Raw genomic sequence first — 21422 nt, 5'->3', positions numbered from 1 at the left:
TATGAAAGAACAACATTTTATTATACAGCAACAATTTTAATCTTGAAGGTTGATAAGGGAAACCAGAAGTTATTAGCAGAAAGGTACTTTTTCAAGGATGGTAAACAAGGGTTATACGTGTAGTTTACACATGTAATGGGGTAGTAGTGGAAATTAAGGTTGCCAAGAGGATTTTCCGGCATTTTTAAGGTTATGGAAGATGATGCCATATTACATGAGCAAGAAAAAGAGAGTAACAGCTGTGAAAAGTGAAGAAAATGGGTGAATTTTGTCAAAAATGAAGGTTTTCAGCTAATTACATATGTCAAACAATGTCAGATTAGGTTGGTAAATAGCTCATTCAACACAGCAGAGTGGATTACATAATTTACAAACTTTAAATCACTAGTAGCAGAGGTTTATGTAAAAAGGTATAAGGGAAATAATAAATTGGTGTGAATCTCAAATTTACAGTCACAAGTCAACATGTAACACCAAAAAACCTTAACTTCACAACTCAATATCTTACTCATCACTCATCAGAAATAGGTCATATGGGTGTCATAAATGATCAGTATCACGAGGGCTACAAGATGCACTATAGTAGTTCAAAAATGGACCCCATCTGAAAAAAGTTGTAATCTCAAAAATTGGGTTGCAGCTAGTTTACCAGGAAAAAATCACCTGTATTCATCTTAAGAAGTGCTGTACATTGAATCATTGTGTCATTGATCACTTTTGGCTGTGAAAATTACATCATACATTAGTAACAAGATCATTACATTGCGTCATTTATGGTTCTCAAACCTGTGCAAGAACTGTGCAAGACCAATGTGCAAGATCCGTGCAAGATTTCTTGCACCAATCTTGTGCATTAAATTTTTTGACAACCCCAGCTATTTTGTTCTAACTGGTACAAAAACTGTGTGAGACTGATGTGCAAGATCCGTGCAAGATCTGTGCAAGTTCTATTCATGTCTTGCACAGAAGTTGCTTGAAACTTGCATGAATTTTTGCATAGGTTTGAGAACCATAATTATATGGTTTTTAGGGTTCTTTAGGCGGATTTGGCTGGTTTTTGAGGCTGTTGACTATTGTAGAGGTTATTACATGTAGATATAAGTACTCCTTGATGATTTTGGGATTGTTGTTCCCTTTTCTGCATCTTATACCTTTGTTGTAGTGTTATAAATCATCATTTATTTACTATATTTGTACTAAGATCACTTAAATCTGCCCCTTCAAAGCAAGGAGAAATTTATTTACGTGTGTTAAAAGACTATAAGTCTCTTTGGGAATAATAATTAACAACAGTATTGCTAGTAATAACATAGTTTGTGGACTTTTTGCGCTTAAAATCTGGGAATAATACTTCACAACAGTATTGCTTTATTTCTTGGGTGCCTTTATCGTTTTCTCTGTTATCACAAAGTGGTCAGCAAGTGCCCTTGTGCTGGTTTCTTTGAAGAAGGCAGTCTTTAGGCAACTTCTACTATATCACACATAGTAGATTATCCCTTCTTAGGTGTTGTAAAGCTCTTGTTGAGCTTTAAATACTACAACGGGTTCTTCAATGCCTTTCCTGGAGAACTTCAAGTACTTGATGTGAATAGAATATGGAGTGAATAACACGTTATTGAGTTAAAAAAGAACAGATAATCTCCCAAGTTTCCCAGGTCCTAAGAGACAAGTGAACTTGAAACTTGAAAGAGCTTTAGTATATGAGAAAAAAATAGAGCAAATAAAATACTCAGAAGCAAGGAATTGAAACCAAACAAGACCATAAGCACAAATGTGAAAAAGCAACACAGAAATCTACCACAAATACCACTCTGATTGAAAGAAGAACATAATACACCCCTGCCATACTCTTGTGGTGTACTAAAAGAAGAAAGCCTTACCTTTGACCATCACAAATAAATCCTTGGGGGGTCTTTGTATCATCCAAATTCTACTCATCTTTGGAGCCACTTCAAGCTCTCTTCTCTGGGGTCAGGTAGATCACCAATTTCTAATCCTGAATAAGGGGAGAGCTCCTCTTCAAGTATCTTGGCATACTTATCAATGTGTCCTTTGTTTTTTGAAACTTCCCCCCATTGCCAAACTGTGCCAGGAGACTTAAAAAATAGTTTCATGTAAGATGCTCATCAATATACATTCAATAGGAGACAAATTGTTTGGTGAGATGAAAACTTTAAGGTAACTCACCAATATCTCTTGAAGACTTATTAAAACGTCTTCAATTTCATAGGCCAGAGCACATTCATCTATGATTGCTACATGATCATCGAATATCTTTGACTCAAGCACATGTCCAATACTATGATATAGGGTTTCCCTGAATTCAATGTCCTTGTCTAATTGCTTTAATAAAATTTGTGATGAACCTGGAGAATATTTGAGTAAATGTTGTATGACTTCTAGGACCATCAGATATACCTTTGGAAGCTCATTACGCTCTATATGGGTATATAAGATTTTTTTTACTTCAGAAAGTATTCTGGTCACCAAGCTTGGATCAAGTTTGGACACATGTAGGGGAACTCTCTGAAGAGACATTCCCAGTGATTCAGTTTCGGAGAACTTGAACAAGTTTCCTGATAATAAGTGCCTATGGGCCATGGCAAGATAATTTGGACCTATCAAATAAATATCAGCTGATTGAAGATCTTTGAAAATTGGAATTAGTCACACCAACTTCACTCACGTTGTTTAAATGGCATATAGTGGTAGTCAAAGAACTCATGGATTCCCACTTCCAAAGCATGGTACATTTCTGACCAAACAGGTGCAAGTCTTTGAACAATACGAGGGTTCTGATCAATTCCTTGAATAACCATATCTTTCAAGGAAGGATGAATGAGAGATGCAATGACTGCCAGCTTGTACAGGCTGCCCTCTAAGCTATTTGGTATCTCGTGATGACCTCCAAAGCTGAAGATTCTTTCCAAAATTGGTGCTCTGAGTGGTCTGGAAGGATCAATCATTTCATCATACTTTATATAATTTGAGGTGATTCCTGTGGTCCTAAGGATTGATTTAATATCAGCCTTGAAAAATGGAAGATGAAGATCTCTGTACAGATTGAAATCCATCTCAATCCATTCCAAAAGTGTGTTACTATCTTTTGGATATACATTCTGCCAATTTTTCATCAAATAAATAAAGATTGCCTTCCCATATGTTCCTTCCCAGCTAGGGATCTCAAGATGTTTGAAATAGCTTGCAAAGCTACGGATCATTGACTTGATACTTGAATCTTCTTCAGGAATCTTAACATTCAGTAGGTTCTCAGAGACAAATTTATCAATGCTGCTCCGTTTGGCTGGGAAGTACTTTGTCCTTATCTCATCATGTGATTCAAATAATCTGGCTCTTGAAAAACATTCTTCTAAGCCTAATAAAATGATGCAATTGTCAGAGCTTGAACATTTATTATAAGACTTACACTTCCAAAGGACCTGAGTGGAATCATATTACCTTGGTTGGTGTTGTGAAACTGGGACTTCAACAAAATTGACCTAAATTTCTCTGTCAGCGATTCCTCGTATTCTGGTTTGGGGAAAGACACATCATTACACCAATCAGTACCACACACTGAATTTATGACAGGAGTAAAGGTATGGCAAACCAATGGCAGCTTGAATCTCTAAATAGGAATGATGCTTCCAAGGTGCATGTTGCAATCTATTGACAATGTCTGTTGATATTGAAGGTAAATTTTTGACCAGTGCTGCAACAATACCTAAAACCCACAACCTTTCACACTCTCCCAAGTTACCTCTATGCAGCGCAGCATGTGCAGTACTGAAGCACTCCAGTGCCAGTGATTGATTTTCATGTATCCACATTCCCCAAGGCTGAGAAGCTGCGTTTAGTTTTGATATGAATGTTTGAATAATTCCGGCTAGCTTGATGATGTACTGATCAACAGTAGTCATTTTTGCCATTTTTGCTGATGACTGAAAGAAGAAAGAATAGGGCACAACACGCGCTGAAGGCACAGACTTGGTAAAGTCATGAGTACTGATATCTGTCCCTTTGTATCTAAAGTTGAGTTCTTGACTTCCGTTGATCGGTTCGATCTTTATTCTTTTTGCTGAACTATGTAGATCGTCTTGCCTATGTCGAGCTCTTGGGTTCTTCTCGGCTTCTCGTGACATACGTATCCCCATTTCGTTCATGGCAGTAGGAATGTCTTCCGGGGCGGTGAAAGTGAACCTATTCACCTCGATAGCTTCTGGTTCTACTTTGGCAGTGGATGAAGTAGCTTCACTGGGCAGGTTCCTGAGCAAGGGAACCATTCCATATACAGATAGCCGTCCCCAGAGGAGAGATGTCAACAAAATCAAGCGTAAGAATGACTCCATCTTGTATGTTCTTTCAGAGGAATTCGTAGAGTGACAGTTGACGACTGAGGCTTGTTGGCAGCGGCCTTTTATGTCACTCCAGTTCCTAGAGTGTGTTTACTGTGAATGTGACCATGTCTCATTGCGATGTCAATGCGGAATCGCTGCGGTGGGCCTCAACACGAGTTTTCACACTGCGCCTCCACGCATCGCAGTGCGAGCCGCCTGTTTATGATGGGAGACGTTGTAAATATGACGCTCGTGCTTGGGATCAGCGTTTAGATACTACAGATGCGAAATCGTGATGTGTCTCATGGAAATATTCAGCAGTCATCTTCAGATTCATGTGATGGTGTAGGTGTAACAATGTTAACAATTGCATGTCTCAAATTATGCCTTGGATATTGCAGCCTATAAACTATCATGGCATAGACCTTGTCACTGTCAGCCTCTTATCTTTCAATGATACTCAGCAATTGTTGAGGTGTGATATGAACTTGACTCATTCTGAATATATTTGCTCATCACTCGAAGTGAAAATATATCTTGTCTGGAGAATGGAATCTTCTTGGTCAATAAGGTATATCAATCATGATCATCCATTGACAAAATTTTGATCAAGACAATCAACTGCATTTTTGAAAAACCAAGAGGAAGACAATGCTCTATAAACCTAAATAACGTATCACTATCGGAATGTAACATACAAGATCCCGCGATGACATTGAAGTTGCCGATATTATACATTTTATGATGAAGATATAGATAAAGACTGGACCAAAGCACACTTTTTTTTGAAAACAGTTCGTCGAAAAAGATTCAACGCATCATTCTAGAACGAACTCGCCTTTGCGAGTCTGAAGTTAAAGACCATTCACAAATCATACAAAAATCCTCAGTGTCAATACTTCATCAATCTTTCAAGAAGACCTAACTTGACTCACTCAATAAACCTAAGCCAGCTCTAAGACCACAATGTTGTGCAGGAACGCCTGTACCCATCAATCCAGGTCCGACAATTCTAGGTCTAGGTGGAATTTCACCTCTGCGTTCAGCATAATCTCTTCTGATATTGGCTTGACGAATAAGATGACGTGGTCTTAAACGATGATTTGAGATCCTTCTACCCATACCTAGTCCACCTATGCCCCACATAGGATATCGAGTTGCAAGACCAGATGAGAGACCATAATGAGGTTGACCTAAGATGCCTGCGCTAATTGCAGATCTACCAGATGCTGGTATCATGTTATGATATCCCAATGAATGATCTATCGGTACTCCACCAAGTTGTGATCCCCAATACGAACCTCCACCAAGTCCAAGTTGAGCACGTCTCATCAAACTCATCTGTTTCCATTGGTTTTCTCTTTCAAGATCATTTAATTCTTCCCATCTCATTCTTTCTTCCCATCTATTTAATCTTTCACGTTCAGATAATAATTGATCAGATCTTAACATAAGTTCGAATAGATAAAGGTCATCTAACATCGGACCATGTGATGGTTGAAATCCAGTGGGTGAAAGTCCATAAGATGATAAAGGTGGAACTCGACCGTAACCGTAATCATGATTGATACCATCGACAAATGGATCCATTCCAATCGTACTTCCCATTCCCATTCCCATTCCTGCTCCGTATCCTAAACTTGCCCCGTGCCCTAGACCCACTCCGTATCCCATGTCCGTACCATATCCTAATCCAGTTCCATATCCCATACCTTCCATACCCATACCACTTGAGCCTCCAAGTCCACCATATCCCATAAAAGCATCTTGATCATAATATGGTAAATGACGAGGTAAAACATCATGCATTCGATTGTAATAAGTATCGACTAATGGAGGATTATATCCATGTAAATCCAAATCATGATGATGAAGATGATCTCGGGTCAAAGGAGGATGTGAGCCTATACCTGTCAGAGTATCTAAAAATCCATCAAAATATTAAATTTTGTTTAGGTTTGTGATCTGTTTGTTTATGAAGGAGATGAACGGAGAGAGACGAACTAGATGATGATGAATGTAGGACGCGTTTTTTGATGAAGTCGATTAGTAATTGATTTATTGGAAAATGAATATCAAAATGTTGTACACAGTGTAAAAGTGGTGGTAGGGAAAATCGAAAGGAAACGTACCTCCCAAATGTGAAGAAGGGTGATCAAACCTTTCATGATAATCTAAATCATTCATCAAACCATCTGAATGATGATAACCTAGATTATTTCCGAAATCACCATGATGAGACAAAAGTGGATCTCGATGATAATCTCCTCCATGGAATCGAGTTTGTCTGGGATGATGATCATACGTTTCGTCTTCTGCTAAAAGATCAAGATCACGGAAAGATTCAGGATACGCATGGTTCTCAAACGTGTTGAGTGGATCTGTGAAACAAATGAGCAGTTAGTGAGTTTGTTTTCTTCATACGCATTGATAGGCAAAAGGTTAAATGATGCATAAAGAATCACCATGATGATTCAATCGTTCTGCGTAGTGTGTCATGGTTAATTTATGAGGAAATTGAAGCAAGGAAATATGTGTAAAGGAATATGAAGGTGCAATCTAGTGGTGCAATATACAATATGGACGAGAAGAAATGTGAGTTTATATAACTCGGATCGATTACATAAGCCGATAAATGGATGATCTTGAAAAAATCTTTCAACTTAGCCAAAGTTCCACGGCTCGGGTTGCGAGCGACAGTGTGGGAGTTGGCTTGTAACTCTAAACAATCCTCGAGGCTCGATGATGAAATGAAAGTCAATCGTTTGATGATCTCATTCAGTTTGATTCATGTTCATCCCATTCATTTGATCGCAACTTCACAACCTATCAAACTTCAAACACAAACCTTTGACATGTGCCCGGATGTGGGTGGATGTGGGTGCAAAGTTTTTTTTGCTGTGCTTGAACAACATATACATAAGAGCATATGATATGATCAGGTTAAAGTTCAACTGAGAACTTGCATCAAGAAGTTTTAAAAGATCAACTACATAAATATCATTTTCTACGCATCAAATATCAAGATGAGACTCTGAGCAGCTTTGGTACACGTTCAACACATCAACCACATCAAGATTTCAAGTGCTCACTTGAATATGATAATGAGGTATCCAAAACTTAAAAAGCATCGAAGCCCATATATATGATACCCATTCTTGGGCTGGTTCGAATTAAAGAGCTTTCGAAAAGAAATTTAAGTCATTTGGTGAACGTGATGCCTTTTTACAAAGTGTCTTTATATCTGGCAATCCGCTTGATATTTGTGTTACAGGTCTCTAGAATAGAGAAGTTGACAGTGACTGCGCTTAAACTGGGCCAAAGTTACAGCTGGTTTTCTCAAAAATGGTTCTGGCGATGATTCGGATGAGTCACTATAAGCTTTGGAGCTCCTTGGAGCCACCCAAAGAAATGGCACTGTGGTGCCCATGGTACTATTCGCTCAAAAATGTCGAAAACTGCAATGAATGAGACTTTAATTCCCTGAGATATCCTTATATCCATGTACGCCCTGCCCCAAATTGAGCACATCCTTTGATAACCCCCACGTAGCGCCTTGGTGGATGAAGGAAGAAGCGGTCCTGCAAGAAGGGTTCAGCCTTTGAATGGTTTGATTATTACGGCATACACACATTTGGCTTCACTAACAAACATGAAGGCTTTCAAATCCCTTCAAGTTCTTTATTGGATTGTCCAGAACTGCTAAGTCATAGCAAAGGAGAATTACCTGCTTTCTCATCTTGATACTTTGGAGGGCAGGCTCCATCACAATCGACTTTTCATCAGCCTCCCCTTTCTTGTCACACGTTGATTTGCTCTCCGCAAGCATCGATAAACGCTTCATCACCTTTGTCCCTGTCCTTCTCTTACTTTTCTCATCAACATGTTCTATCGATGTCCTCTCAAGGTCGCTGTGCTGGTGTCTACCTTTTGTCTTAGCGCACACATTGTACAATCAGGATTGACAGTCGCCTGCACTGGTGGATTGACAAATGTCATTCCGTGGGCGGGGGACCCCGTTAGTATGTTGCGCTTTTGAGTTATCTTTGAACGTGATTCATCAAACAATCTAACTGAATATGTCTCTACTAAAATTGGTAGTCTGCGTCGTAGGTGATCATCAAAAGGAATAACATTCATGCAGGTACAATAGCTGTTCATGTAACGGTAGGTATTTATTGATATACAAACTCATTGTCTGATGACCAGATCTCATAATAAAGCAAACTTTTGAATCTTAATTTCATGAATGAAAACCTAGGTATCAAATGGGTTGAAATGGACACCTGTCGAGTGACAGGCGCACCCTCCACCACCCTGGCATAAGCAAGCAACAATGCTCGGACTATATTTGGGCGGGTGCCGACAGTGGCACATATAGTGTGTAGCCATTCTCTGATCAGTATCCTGTTTCTCTTTGCTTACTCCAGCCTTTTTGTACTTTGACATTGGGCTCAAACTATTCAGCTTGTACCAATGCCGGTGGCGGAATGTATGACTGCTACGGTCTGAACATACACAATGTCCCTTTCATGAGTTAGTCAACTGCACAGCGCTCTGCAATCCCTCAACCACTGACAAGAGAACTTTGTCCTTTTCAGCGTGTACTGATTGCAACCCGGCATAGTAAATCTGAAGCGTCTTGCAATCACATTTCACAAAGCCTCATTTGATATAACATCTAAAGGCGTGTCCTTCTACCACTGAAGGGCATTCAACATTGTCTGGTTTTTTATCTTGAACTGCTGATCCCTTCCAAAAATTGTAGCTGATAGGGATCAGACAATTTTTGAGATACCAACCTACCAGACACCTTTATACAAGTCAGTGAAAGACAGATTTCACTAAAACCTACACTATATTGGTGGCTCAAGGTTTGATTTTGCATGATTTTTCTGTCTTTTTGGGTACCATTGGTGAAAGGTAAGAAATAATTTATTTTGATGCTCAATGACAAGTCTCTTACTTTCTTGTATATCACAGTGTCAATGGGGTTGGAATTGCTTCAGATTGAACAAGAAAACTTTCCGCCAAAAAACTTTTTCTCCTTCTAAAATCTCTTGAAACTTTGAAGGGTTTGATCTTCAGAGGTGGATGAAGAGAGGACCATGGAAATTGCTTCAGGAGAACTACCAATGGGTGAGCATACCAGCATTGCCCTTTGACTCTGAGGGTATCTGCTGGTACAGGCAGATGATTACAAGATAGTGATACATGGTCTCACTTTTCTAGAGCAACTAGATGTACCGAGCAATGGCATTGTGAGCCAATTTTGAAAAAAGTGTGTTCCAAAAGTTTGGCCTCAGAGAGGGCCGGTCACACATCCATTTTTTTAAACTGGGCATTCAATTTTATTTCCAGTTTCATAATTTAGCTGTGCCTCACATTAATATAGATCTGAACCCCCAGAAATTCAGGAAAAAGAAATCCTTGCAAAGCACATCCACAGATCAAGCAGCTCCACAATATGAAGTGCAATAGGTTTGTTTGATTAATTTGGATGAAAAGACCTGTGCAAAAAAACCGCCAGGGAAGGTGAGCATGAAACACAGACAATGAATTGCTTATGATTTGCTTTTCATCACAGTATTGTCAGTAATCACAACCTCGCACATACTTCAATACACTCATATAACAAATCATGTACCATCTCATAAGCTGGGTACTTGTCAAGTTCCCTCGCCTGGCGCACACAGGCACACACACACCCTGAGTAAGACCAAGACCCACCCCACAGGGTCTGCAACCCCTAGATTTGTGCCCCCTGTAGCCCATGTTATGGCTCATCTTGTGCCCACATCACATATATGTTACTACACTCCATGTTTTAACAAGATATCATTGTTATCAAACCCATGACCTATGATTCAGCTCTCTCTGAACTTTTGGATTTTTCATCAGCAAACGTCTTTGAAGTATTTATCATAGAATGTATCTGAAGATAACTTGGAGAGTGTGGGTACTTTTAAGCTATTGGGAAGAGGGTAACACTCTTCACTCTGTGTAAGCAATGTACAAAGGCTACATAATGGGAGCTTTATCAAGCTTTGACATCTCTGTGCTTCTTCAAATGACATCTCTGTGCTTCTTCAAATAACGCCCAGGTTATCTGTGTCACTTTCTGAATTATATATGCTAGATTCCTGGGATTATGAAAAATATGGGTAGCAACATGTTACGTAGCTCCAGCTAATGAGGATGAAATCCAGCATTTAATATTACACTGTAGCCTACTGATTTGCATCCACTTCTGAGTCAATCATGGACCTATGTTCACCTGATTGATACATTGCCTGGTCTGCTAAGGTAGCCTGGAACTTGGACTCAAGAGCTACAGTTGACTCTATCTGAATACATAGCCATATATAGGCTTAAATATCTCAAGGCATCTTTCCGCTGCCATTTTTGGCGGCAGCCAAAATCCTGGTTAAAGGCATAAAATCCTCTCAACTCTCAAGGCATACAATTTTGGGCTGAACCCAAGTTTCTTGAAGTCATAAATTCTGGCCTAGGATGTGGTCTGAGCCTATCAAAAGACCTCACTGAGGTATCTGTCAGGTTCTCTTTTGGATCTGGGTGCTGGTCTGGTCCTTGAACCCCCAGCTGTTGGGGAAAATTTTACAACGTGGCTTGGTGTATATATATGTGCATAGGTTCATGCCATTTGAAGGAGTGTTTGCCAAAGTGCATAAACCTCTAAAGGTTTGGCAAATCCCACCACCAAACTCTATCCCTTGAGAGGAAGTCGGCTGTACAATGATCAACACAGCTGTTTACTAGCTCTGATAGCAATTACAAATTATTCATTAATTCATACATGTGTAGTATAGGGGTACCCATAAATGCACCCTTCATACCTAACTCATTGTCAATGCGATATGGCCAGGGACTGAGACAAATAAAACATGTCTTGTCAAGTGTCTCTAGCATGGTGAGGAACTGGGATAATCATTTTTGGATCTCACAGAAATGCATTTTGGTGGCACATGGAGCTAAGTGATAGGATTTGTAGGATTTAGGATTTCAGATGTTGAACAATAATTATAGAAAGGGTGTGTGCAAGAACTGCACCAGCAGAAAAAATATGCAAATAGAGCATATGTATGACATTACTCATGACTGTGTGGGCTGTCATGTGATAACAATCTTTGAAGAAAAGGGGTGTAGGAACATGGTTCCTTAATGTAGATTGGGAACATTCCCAAGCTTCTGCGGAAGGCCCTATGCTCTGAGATTCACTGTTGTTATGTTCTCCTGCAGAGTCCTTTGCATAATCCATGATAAGTCACAGATATTAGGTGTGTGGGTTATTAGGAAGAATTATAGAGAGTCTTGGTCAGCTTCTAACCCAACATCCCACTGAGCCAAACAAGTAGATTTTGTAAATTTGAAGCTGGACCACATCCTGACCCCAGACTGGCCCCACATCTGGCTGTTTTGCAAATTTTCAGGCATTTCCACCAGATGCCTGGTGTACAACTCCTACACTGTGTGGCGGCTGAGCCGGAGAGGGGAAAAGATCACCACTGACTACGTGCATCAATTTGCCCTCAGCCTAAAATACAAATTGCCACACACCCATAGGGGCATTCTGGGTTCTGCTGCAAGTCCCTCTCTTGATACAGGATTTTATCAGGTTAGGGTAAGCCCCAAAATACACACATGGGGACATGTTGGCTGCACCAGGATATCAGTAAGCCCTTGTCACTCTCATAACACAGAATCTCATGTTGGTGTCTAAGGGCCCGTTCGGCTGGTTTTCCAAAAATCTGTTACACAAAAACAATTTTTCAATCTGCCCCTTTTTCGAGGGGCGGATTGAAAAACTCGGAATTTGGCTTTTTTGTTGACCAAACAGTCAACCAAATAGGTCAACAAAAGATCGAAATGGAGGGGCAAACAGGGCAAAAACACTTTTTGGTCTCAAAAACAGCCTCAGGGCTGTTTTTCAAAATTGAAGATTTTTTGATCAAAAACCGTTTTTACCTCAAACTCCCCTGGCAATTTTACTCCACTCACAACACATATGGCAGGTGTTCCCAAAGCTAGCGAGGGTACACCTGAGTCCATTTCTGAGGGCGCAAGTGAGTGGCAGGACAGGGCACGCACAGGGCGTGGGCGTGCACGAGGCTTGACCAAAATAATTTGGTCAAAGAGAAGCGTGGCTGAATTAGGAGAGAAAAATTTTCATCTCCCACGCTTCTAGCTCAACAGCACACTCCCAGATCCTGCTCACCGCTTCTAGACGCCCGGTTTTCTTCTCTTCTTTCAAAAGCTTTCCTCCACCACATACCACTTACAAGGAACATAGTCCCTGAAGAAGTATAGTAAAATTTGAAGAGTTCTTTCAAAAAAAAAAAAAAAAAGAGAAGAAAGTACAAATATATATATTTACAGAAAGTGAAAGATGGTCAAGAAGCAAGAAAAGATACCCCTAGAAAACCAAATGACAACTAGAACGGGGTCCAAGCCGGCGCAGATAGGAAACCACGCGGAACCTAGGAATGAGAGTGAAGACGCACTCATTGAGCGAGATACGTCGCTGGTTGAAGACGACGGAGACGAGGGGAACAGTCCAGCAGAAGCATGCGGTGAAGATGATGGAGGAGAAGTCCATGGCGATGCATTGAAAGATGGGAAGCCGCCACCGGATAGAGAACCAATTAAGGTTACCCTCAAGAACATCAAGTTCCGGAAGATGGCACCGCCTGATCCTCCTCCACCATCCTCAGGAGACTCGTCTCCAGACTCGAGCGATAGTGATTCTTCGGAGCTTTTGTCTGATGCAGAGGAGGATTCGGATGACACGGAAATTTGTAAGCTTGACTTCGCATCAAGGAAATTTTCCATGGGTTGTAAAGCCAGAAACAACACCAAACCTCCTCACATGAGTTGAGATTCCCCACAGAGTTGCGAGAGCACTCCACCATGTTGGTGTATGGGAGACCCGAAAGGGTTGAGTCCAGGTCGACAGATCGTGTAGACGTTAAATAATTATCACTATATCCCCGAAGAGAGAAGTCGCTCGATCAGATGCTGACTACGTTGAAATCTACGTGTTCAATTTTCGTACCTCAGATCCCATTCCAACTGAAGCCTTGTCAAAACGACGGCAGGCAGGGGTGAAGAAGAAGTCCAAATCCGAAGGGAAAACCTCGGAACGGATAGCGTGGCTAGAGGAAATCGTGCACGAAATTGATCGCGGTCACGTGAACAGGGTGAAGAAGTTGAAGAAGAGATTCTACGAGAAGTATGGCGAATTTGGCCCAAAACCCACCTCAAAAGACAATAAGAGGAAGGGAAAGGGGAAAACGCCAAAGAAGTCGTCAGGAAAGTCTAAACGGAAAAAGATGAAAGGAAAGTCCGAGAAAAAGAAGAAGAGAAAATACAAACCCTCTTCAGACTCCTCATCGTCATCCTCGAGCTCAGACTCAGATGACCATCCGGGAAAGATCCAATCGGACTCAGACTCCTCGTCCTCTTCATCTTCGGAAGATTCGGACTCCGACTCGTCAGACTCTGACTCATCGTCGTACTCCAGCGGCAAAAAGTCGAAATCTAAGAAGGTCAAGTTTAACTCCTCCAAGATCAGAGCGTTTGACCTCCCCAACTTACCAAAGAGATGGGCGAAAAACTTCAAGCGGATGAACGCCTACGTACCCCTGTCCGTATTCCTTAGAGAAAGCGTCGACTGCCTTGGAACCTCAGACCCTAGCCTACTGAGCTCGTCCAATTCTAAATCAGTGATCTATGCAGAACTGAATCGGGACAAGCTGATGGATTTTGGTGAATTCATCGAGGCGAGTAACCTCGAAGCGAGGTATGCGGGTGAACTCTATGGCCACACCGAGTACGCGAAGTGGATTCCGAAACACGTGAAGATCGTAACTAAGATGGGAGAAAGGTGGAACTGCTGGTTAGTGGCCCTCAGATACCATTTGTTTATCCGCACCTCGATATTTAGACACCAGCTAGTAGATCAAGCGGGTGATAAGCGGAAGAAGAACAAGAAACAGGAGATGTGTGTAGTCTTACCAGACGGCCTAGACACGCAAATCAAAAACCTAGCGAGATTCCACGCGGACAAAGCAGGAGACTTGGCCTACATGTCAGGAAACCCTTACGCGGAAGGAGGTCCGAAAGCGGGTTGGAACTTCAGGACGGGGAAGGAAGCTCCAGATAAGATGGGCTCTTGGCATCGGAAGTCCAACTCGTCTGAACAGAAATCATCCAACGCCTCTGATCACTGGAAGAAGAGGCGCGGCAGGGGAAAAGGACAGAGGCCTCAGTACCAAAACGAGTTTCAGCCAGCGAGTAGTGGCAACACCTCATACCAGAAACCGACCCAACCCACCCGTGAGTTCGATAATGCTGAGCATGGGAGGTAAAAGTCTGATGATTGACTTTCCATGGACGTCCTTTAGACTCAACGTCGGCGTCGGAACAGACCCAACCAGCACAAGGCCCATCATCGGGTCCAGGCACGAAAGTAGCCTATGCTGCACAAAAAGCGGCACAGAACACATCCAAGTGAGTGAAGAACCTTGACGTAGCGGTGGGGGAACGGAACTGACATTGGTTACCATAATTTACCCATCCTTGGCACTTGCTGCGAAATCGAATTGCTGTGTGATTTTTCCTTTGATGGGAATCGGGGGGGGGTCTAACTAAATTTGCTATTTCTGCCTTGAACTTGTTGTAATGGTACGCGCTAGAAAATAAATTCCCACTCCTGAAATGATAAAGAAGGACAAGGGTCTAAATGCCATGGCTACCTTTGTATCCACTTGTAGATTGTGAAACGTAATGCGCACCCTCCTAACTGACCCTGTAGTAGCTCTTGGAGAGATTCCTGAGGGAGTCATCCGGGAAACAGAGAGTTTGATATCACATAGCTCAGACTCAGATGGAGAAACTGAACCGAAAGGGAGGACGGCCAAGAAGAAAATCTTACCGTTAAGTCAACGAGTCCTGTACATCGTAGAGGTGAAAACCTATTGGCCAGCGAAAGTAGGCTGCAACATGAACATACCGATGTGGGACAAATTGATGAGAGAGGTAGCTCTGGAGGACGACATACCGTATATTGTTAACGGTTTTTCTCATGGTTTTTGCCTGGGGATACCCCAGCACGACTTAGAAGGGATGGACTGGTACACACCTCCTAACCACAAGTCAGCTCTCGACGCTCGAGACGACATTGAAGCGACGATATGGAAGGAGAAGCAAGCAGGCAGACTAGTCGGCCCTTTCACTAGGAACCAGGTGTTTGAGAAGCTTGGGTTTTTTAGGACGAACCCAATGGGGGGAGCCGTGAATGGAGACGGATCGATTTGGATGATAAACGACCTATCGTTTCCTAAGGCGGATCCAAAAATTCCTTCAGTAAACTCATTTGTAGATAAACACAATTATGGGACACAATGGAACGATTTCAACACGGTGGCTTTATTTTTGCAAGAAAACCCAGGAGAGTGGGAGGTAGCGATCTTTGACTGGGCCAAGGCCTACAGACAAATACCACTACACCCTTGCCAAAGAAGGTTCCTATGCATCCTCGACTTCTACAATAGGGTGTGGGTAGATCTAGCGGTGGGCTTTGGAGGCGTAGCCAGCTGCGGAGTATTTGGGGGCCCGGCTGACGTTTGGAAACTTATTGTATTGACGCTACTGGAACTGAAGGCAATATTCCGGTGGGTAGATGATAACCTACTGTTTAGAAGGCCGGAGGACAAAGTCACGCTGCAAGATGTAGCGGCATTAAGTGATGCGTTAGGAGTAATGTCAAACCCGAAGAAGAATCACGATTTTGCGATTGAACAAAGATACCTAGGTTTCATTTGGAACGCCAAAGATCACACAGTCAGGTTACCAGACGAGAAGTTGGAAGAAAGGAAACAAGTAATTCAAGACTTACTTGTTAGCGAGAAGACGTGGTCCTTCAAACAGATAGAGAGCTATTTAGGGAAACTGAGCCACACGGTCAATATAGTACCCCACATGGCGGCATATCTACGTTCCTTCTATCGGTGGTTGAAAAGCTGGGTGGAGAAGAACGCCGGAAGAAGGGTACCAGAAGATGTATGGGATGACCTCCTGGAGTGGAAAACATGCCTAGAGGAGTTTAACTCAAGGCCGTTGGTGACCTGCACCAATCCAATAGAGGTGGAGTGGGTCAATGACGCGTCCTCTTCATTCGGGTGAGTGGACTTACCGCGTATACTGACAGAGGGGAGTGGAACTGACCCAAAAGCTGCGACGCATCCAGAATCGGAGTGTTAGTAGGGGTACACTGGGCAAGCTTCAAATTCGTAGAGGACTGGAAGTCCTTGAATCTACAACAGGGATCTAGATCCATCGCTTGGGCGGAGACCGTCGTGGTGCGTCTAGGATTGCTAGTTTTGAGCAAGATTTCCCGAGTCGCAGGGAAAATGTTCTGGGTCGACACAGACAACACCACTACAGAGGCGGGGTTGAGAAAGAGAAAGTCGAAGGATGGTTTAGTGAATGATGAACTGAAACAAATTCAGAGGCTACTGACCAGATTAGGTTGCGATGTGAAACAGCGTCGGGTGATATCGGGAGACAATAAAGCCGACGGCCTATCCCGCGGAATTCTGGACGACGATCTTCTTTGGCACAACGAAGTCAGAATCGAAATACCACACGATCTACAGTTCATCCTTTATCAAATAACGCTGTCAAATGAGAAGAACGAAACCTTCTGAATCTAGGGAAGAGATCAATAGTGTAGAGGTGTCGGGAAGAAAGTTAAAATAACTTACGAAACCGTTTAACACCTTTAAAAGAAACGCTTTCGGAATTGATGGGTCGGATACAAATGAAGTACAACAACACTATTTAAGAGGCACCTGGGCGGATGGAACATTAAAGCATTATAATTCAGCGATAGTAAAACTGCATAGGTTCGCAAAAGTGAAAAAGATAAACCCGAAAGAACTCTTACCAATCTCGAGTGATGTGATGAAGCAATTTGTAATTTGGGGGTCAAAGAAGCTAGAGAACGTGGCAGCGGAAGACGAGTCGGTGTCATCGAGAACTCTGCGAGCTTATATAGCCGGGATTAAGGCCTGGCATTTATTCCACAACGTCGATTACCCAGTGAAGGTAGACACAGCGGTCGCAAATCTGTTAAAGGCGTCGAGGATGATCGAAGCGGAATTCAAAGAGAAGGAGAAACGTAGACCACCAGTGATGGTCTCAGACTTGCTGGTCCTATGCGAAGAACTCCTAAAGGATGGTGAAAGAGGGTTAGCGACTCTAGCTCTGGCGTTGGTGGCCTTTTGGGGCACCGCACGGTTGGGAGAGTTGATCGCAAATAACTCGACAAACCATTTGCCCAGATGGGAGGACGTAGTTTGGGGGAAAAACAACCGGAACTTACGTATTAACTTGAGAAACGCCAAGACGGCGAAACCCGGAGAGATCCAACAATTACACGTCCAAGAACAAGTTTCTATTCTAAACCCAGTGAAGGCTTTACTGAACCTGTTCAACTATTGGGAACGAAATCAGTCACTGCAGACATTATTCGGGTTCCCCAAGTGGGCAGGGAAAAATGATTGGGAGTATGATTTGTCATAAAATGGTCTATCACTCCACACCTGAGCCATAACACCCACACTACATATGTGTAGCAGGCTCAGTGAATATGTGGTTATCATGTACATACAGTTCTGCTCAGTTATCTGCTCATCAGGACAAGTTATTCATATGTAATACATGCTGTAACTTCTTTCAGATTGAAAAAAGCTTCCAAAAGATTACTACATACACTGACTCAATGTTTTGGTGTGATCTCATCAACTCAACTGCATGTAACACACTTTCTGTTACTAAGACATAGCTTCAACAATATTGCCTGAGCAGCTACAGAATTATATGTAGTGAATTTTTGGGAAAAAAATTTCAAAGTCGAAAAAGTTACATGTTGTATAACATGTGATTTATTTATTCTGATGGGCAAAAAACTGAGCAGAACTGTATGTACATGATAGACAACTATTGACTTAGCTTGCTGCACATATGTAGTGTGGGTGAAATGGCCCAGGTGTGCAGTATTAGATTCTTTTATGAAAAACTGTACTATTAATCATTTTCCTCTGCCAAATTGGGGAAGTTGAATGATGTTTACAGTGAGTCAGACGAGATTTTCTCTATAATGGTAGACGGGAAACGGAAGACACTCAAGAAAACGGAAACCATCACTTACTTGAGAACGGTGTGGAACAAACATCGGCCGAAGTCAAAGCAGTTGCTATTTGGGCACTTGTTTAGGATTGGTGGGGCCTCTTTGAGATGGAACCTTGGAGCCTCGAAGGAATCCCTAAAAGTCAGCGGTAGATGGACATCGGACGCTTACAAGATATATTTGAGGAAGTATTCTGATAGAGAGCTGGCGAAGTCGAAGAACACCTTGAAAGAGTTGAAAGAAAGGAATAGATCGACGTGAGTAGATCAAGTTCCCGATTGGGCTTAAAGTTTGAGGCGGGAGTTATTTCAAGCGCGGCGATCGAGGCATCGTCAGTACAGTCGACTACCGTAGATCAGTACTTTAATGTATTTAGTTCAGTAGAGGGTTCAGGTGATGAAGGACCGGGGATATGTGTTACAGGGAGTCAATAGAATTTCTCGTTTGAAGACAATTCACTCACGTAGTCGCGAGTAAGGGGGCTTCTCAGGGCTCACGGCTCGTAGCCTACGTGAGTTTGGGGGCTGAGAAGCCCGCGTCTCCAAGAGGTCCTGTTCTTGCTCCAGAGGGGCTACGGGTACAACAACCCATCTTATTGTTACCCGTATCTCCCTCTGGGGCCCTCCCCACACCACACTAAACAAACACCTAAATAATCTAGGTTAAGTCTACTGTGGTAGGACGGACCTAGAAGAGCCGTAAGTTTCTTAAGCAGGAACCTGCTAAGGAGGTTACACTGAACTGTTCTGGTCTTAAAAGACCGAGCAACAGAGAGAAATGGATGATGCACCAATAGAGGAACATGAAAGTTCAACAGCCTCAGGACATCAGGGAATTACTTATTATATTGACAGGGTGTACAGGAATTTATTACAAATGCACTACACCAGGGGGTAATGGTCCTCGGCCTCGGCCGGTTCCTGTGACGATTTCAAAGGTTTCGTCACCTGAACCGCCCAGGAAGGTGTGGAACCGGTTTTGCCAAAACCGATTCGGACACCGTTCCACCACCGCTTCTGGAACGAGCCGCATGTCAGCAACCGTTTGAGAACGGCTCCTGAGGCGGTGGTGAAGCGGTTTTTTTGACACCAATTGCAATCGGTGTCGAACTACCTTCAACAATATTTTATTTTTCAGTTTGGAGTATGGTATGTACCCGTCATCCTTCCACACGGACAATCTCGCTAATGACAAATAATGACAAAGTGTCAAGAATTGACCTGGGAAGGCACATAAACTTGTCCTATTCCATGGTTTACTCATCTCATGATTTTATGCGCATTTTTTTTATTAGGGGTTGGATGGAATGGAAGTTTTACTATTCTCAACTCTTGCACCCTTTTTATTATGTTTACCATTACTTCGAACACTACTTTTAAGATTATCACCCATTCTTCAAATCCTTATGAGGTCGAGTGCCTGGTGTTTAATCACTACGCACAAGCCAAGGCGTGAGTTATCTGTCTTGATCTATGAAACTTGAAGATATGATTATTGAGGTTACCGTAAAATGTGTCTGATGCATTCACCAGACATGATATTAAGGTCGGCTTATCTTTCAATCGCTATCAATAAACACACACCATTGATGGCTGATACATTTCGTGTTTTCAGATCAATACTCTCGGTCTACTGTTTGCTCAACTTGAGCTTAATTTTAACCTCATGAGGGCTACTCACCATTCTATAGTGTCTTCACTTGGCCTAGAGATGATAAAATTATAGCTAAGATGAAAGCTGAAAAAGGAGATCTTGCTCGAACACTTTGTAATCATATGTCAAACGGACCGTCTAATTCTTCGGTACAAATTCTCTTTCCGATTCCAGCATTGATGATAACATGACTTACCTACCACCACGCTATCTGACCCCATCAAATGGTACTAGCAGTGTGGTCTTTATGGTGTAGTGGTGAATCGCTCTGTGGCCTTGATTATGACCTTTTGTGGGTTTTGAGCCTGGGTTCAAGCCCCATTGCTTGATTTTCTTTTGGCAAATTTACGGCGTACCCTCGGAACGTCCCTGGGACCGTGTTTAGGGGTCACCGAGGTGGTTTGCTTGCACCGCCAAAAATGGTGATGGGAACCGCGTTTGTGCGGTCCCATCTGAAATCGTCTCAGAAACGACACGAATAGTTCAAAACCGTGACGGCAGGAAAACGGGTTCGAAAACCGTTTTCTTGCCGTAGGTTTACCCCCTGGTGTACATACATAGCTTGCGTATTTTATTATGCAGTGAATCCAAACGGCCCGGGGCGCTCGGCGGATCTAGCGCAGATATAATTATCATTCAAAGAGTACCAAGACACCCTAAGCACCGTAACTCATGTGGATCAGTGTTCAAGTGAGTTTTGGCCGCTTGGTATCACCACCGCAATATCATTATTTGGGTGGCTGGCCTGACCCCGGAAGCGTCTTTTCAGGTGGTTTTGAGGGTGCGGCGCTCGGGCCGTTCGGGGGCGCAGAGGTCGAGTTCTTCCGATTGGCATTGATTGTGGTCCCATTGCTGCTGAGTTCCATTTTTTCTAGCAGTTCTGACATCTTGCTTTTGGGCTGGTCGACCTTTTTGTGCGGCTTTCCATCTCCTGCACGTGTTACTAACCTGAGTCCCAGGTTCCGCAGAAACAAAAAAACACAGAATAATAGTAAGTTGAAAATCGGCTCGAAAAAGGTCTTTCTTGACTTACTGAGGTTTAGAAGTAGTCTGGCAAGTCAAAATTAACAATGAACAAAATAAGAATATTCCTAACTTCATCTCGAGGGTTGCGGAAAGTTGCTTGGATTAAAACGCGGTGAGGTGGAGATGTTCTTATTTACAGTCCTGGCTTTAGGTTGCGTGCTCGATATGTACAAGATATATGTACAGAATATGTT

At 42.4% G+C, this 21422-nt stretch overlaps 5 protein-coding genes across 5 annotated transcripts; 2 read left to right on the top strand and 3 right to left on the bottom strand.

The window, feature by feature from the left end:
• Positions 1–1934: 1934 nt before the first annotated feature.
• MELLADRAFT_106706 (uncharacterized protein) lies at positions 1935–4349 on the bottom strand (the record flags this gene model as incomplete). The annotated part of the gene is made up of 4 exons (XM_007410181.1): positions 1935–2096; positions 2188–2618; positions 2687–3376; positions 3611–4349. The coding sequence occupies 4 exons, from the start codon at positions 4347–4349 to the stop codon at positions 1935–1937; spliced, it is 2022 nt and encodes a 673-aa protein (XP_007410243.1).
• A 168-nt stretch (positions 4350–4517) lies between these two features.
• Positions 4518–6836, bottom strand: MELLADRAFT_106705 (uncharacterized protein; the record flags this gene model as incomplete). Its single annotated transcript, XM_007410180.1, has 5 exons — positions 4518–4613; positions 5036–5115; positions 5273–6247; positions 6470–6718; positions 6803–6836. The coding sequence occupies 5 exons, from the start codon at positions 6834–6836 to the stop codon at positions 4518–4520; spliced, it is 1434 nt and encodes a 477-aa protein (XP_007410242.1).
• A 1389-nt stretch (positions 6837–8225) lies between these two features.
• Positions 8226–8786, bottom strand: MELLADRAFT_106704 (uncharacterized protein; the record flags this gene model as incomplete). Its single annotated transcript, XM_007410179.1, has 2 exons — positions 8226–8490; positions 8644–8786. The coding sequence occupies 2 exons, from the start codon at positions 8784–8786 to the stop codon at positions 8226–8228; spliced, it is 408 nt and encodes a 135-aa protein (XP_007410241.1).
• A 3997-nt stretch (positions 8787–12783) lies between these two features.
• On the top strand, positions 12784–13233 carry MELLADRAFT_106703 (uncharacterized protein; the record flags this gene model as incomplete). The annotated part of the gene is made up of 1 exon (XM_007410267.1): positions 12784–13233. One exon carries the CDS (start codon positions 12784–12786, stop codon positions 13231–13233), a length of 450 nt encoding a protein of 149 aa, XP_007410329.1.
• Positions 13234–14443: 1210 nt separating this feature from the next.
• MELLADRAFT_63354 (uncharacterized protein) lies at positions 14444–14871 on the top strand (the record flags this gene model as incomplete). Its single annotated transcript, XM_007410268.1, has 2 exons — positions 14444–14693; positions 14762–14871. 2 exons carry the CDS (start codon positions 14444–14446, stop codon positions 14869–14871), a joined length of 360 nt encoding a protein of 119 aa, XP_007410330.1.
• Positions 14872–21422: the final 6551 nt, after the last annotated feature.

The sequence above is a fragment of the Melampsora larici-populina genome (assembly GCF_000204055.1).
Source record: "Melampsora larici-populina 98AG31 unplaced genomic scaffold MELLAscaffold_19, whole genome shotgun sequence".
NCBI lineage: Eukaryota > Fungi > Basidiomycota > Pucciniomycetes > Pucciniales > Melampsoraceae > Melampsora > Melampsora laricis-populina.
Note: the sequence above shows the minus strand (reverse complement) of the source record. Positions and strands in the feature narration are given on the sequence as shown.